Here is a 1,159-nt window from a genome sequence, read left to right as displayed (position 1 = left end):
CCCCTCGTCAGTCCCTGTTTTCCCTGCCCCACCCAGGCCAAGACGAAAGGAAACAAGGTGAATGTGGGGGTGAAGTACGCAGAGAAGCAGGAGCGGAAATTCGAGCCGGAGAAGCTAAGAGAAGGGCGGAACATCATCGGGTTGCAGGTACTGCCCTGTCCTCACTCAGCAGAGGTTATAGAAGCCAGGAGCGCATCCTGGTGTCTGAAGGCTTTTGGGGACAGGATATTTGGCATTAAGTATACTATAGGTCGGGTAGTGTGCTTATCTGCACCTTCCATTCACAAACTCACTCTGCCAACAACCCTAGCAGAGAGGTACTTGTTCTCACCATACCCTTTCCACAGATGAGAACACTGAGGCTTGGAGAAGCTGGCTCGCTTTTGCCTAGATCTTCCAGCTGATGCGTGGCAGGCTGGGACTTGAATGCTAGAAGTCAGTCATGTGATAGGCCCACTCTGGGCCTCAGTTTCCAGTCTCGAAATGGTGCCTCAGGCAGGGTGGAGTGGCTCACACCTGTAATTCCAGCACTTTGGGAGGCTGAGGCAGGAGGATTACTTGAGGTCAGGTGTTTCAGACCAGCCTGGGCACCACCACCTCTACAACAAATTTAAGAGTTTAGCCAAATGTAGTGGTGTCTGCCGGTGGTCCCAGCTACTTGGGAGGCTGAAGGGGGAGAATCACTTGAGCATTCAAGGTTACAATGATTGCATCACTGGACTCCAGCCTGGGCGACAGAGTGAGACCCTGTCTCTAAAAAATGAAAATGAGCCGGGTGTGGTGGCTCACACCTGTAATCCTAGCACTTTGCGAGGCCAAGGCGGAAGGATCACTTGAAGTCAGGAGTTCGAGGCCAGCTTGGCCAACATGGTGGAACCCTGTCTCTACCAAAAATACAAAAATTAGCCAGCGTGGTGGTGCATGCCTGTAGTCCCAGCTACCCGGGAGGCTGAGGCAGGAAAATTGCTTGAACTTGGGAACAAATGAGATGCTGTCTCAAATAAAATAAAAGAAAACAAAAAAATAGAACAAAGTAAAATGTAAAAATAAAATAAAAAATGGGCTGGGTGCAGTGGCTTACCCCTGTAATCCCAGCACTTTGGGAGGTTGAGGCGGCTGGATCACCTGAGGTCAGGAGTTCGAGACCAGCCTGGCCAAC

General features: G+C 50.9%; 1 protein-coding gene across 5 annotated transcripts in view; it reads left to right on the top strand.

Moving 5' to 3' along the window:
- The window catches only part of CNN1 (calponin 1, basic, smooth muscle), a 19,074-nt gene that overhangs the window by 16,387 nt on the left and 1,528 nt on the right, over nucleotides 1-1,159 (top strand). For all 5 annotated transcript variants that reach the window (XM_011994059.1, XM_011994060.1, XM_011994061.1 and 2 more), the window contains one exon: nucleotides 37-147. In XM_011994059.1, the coding sequence (XP_011849449.1) occupies nucleotides 37-147 (111 nt within the window). The remainder of the gene's footprint in view (nucleotides 1-36; nucleotides 148-1,159) is intronic.

The sequence above is a fragment of the Mandrillus leucophaeus genome, unplaced genomic scaffold (genome assembly GCF_000951045.1).
Source record: "Mandrillus leucophaeus isolate KB7577 unplaced genomic scaffold, Mleu.le_1.0 Scaffold440, whole genome shotgun sequence".
NCBI lineage: Eukaryota > Metazoa > Chordata > Mammalia > Primates > Cercopithecidae > Mandrillus > Mandrillus leucophaeus.
Note: the sequence above shows the minus strand (reverse complement) of the source record. Positions and strands in the feature narration are given on the sequence as shown.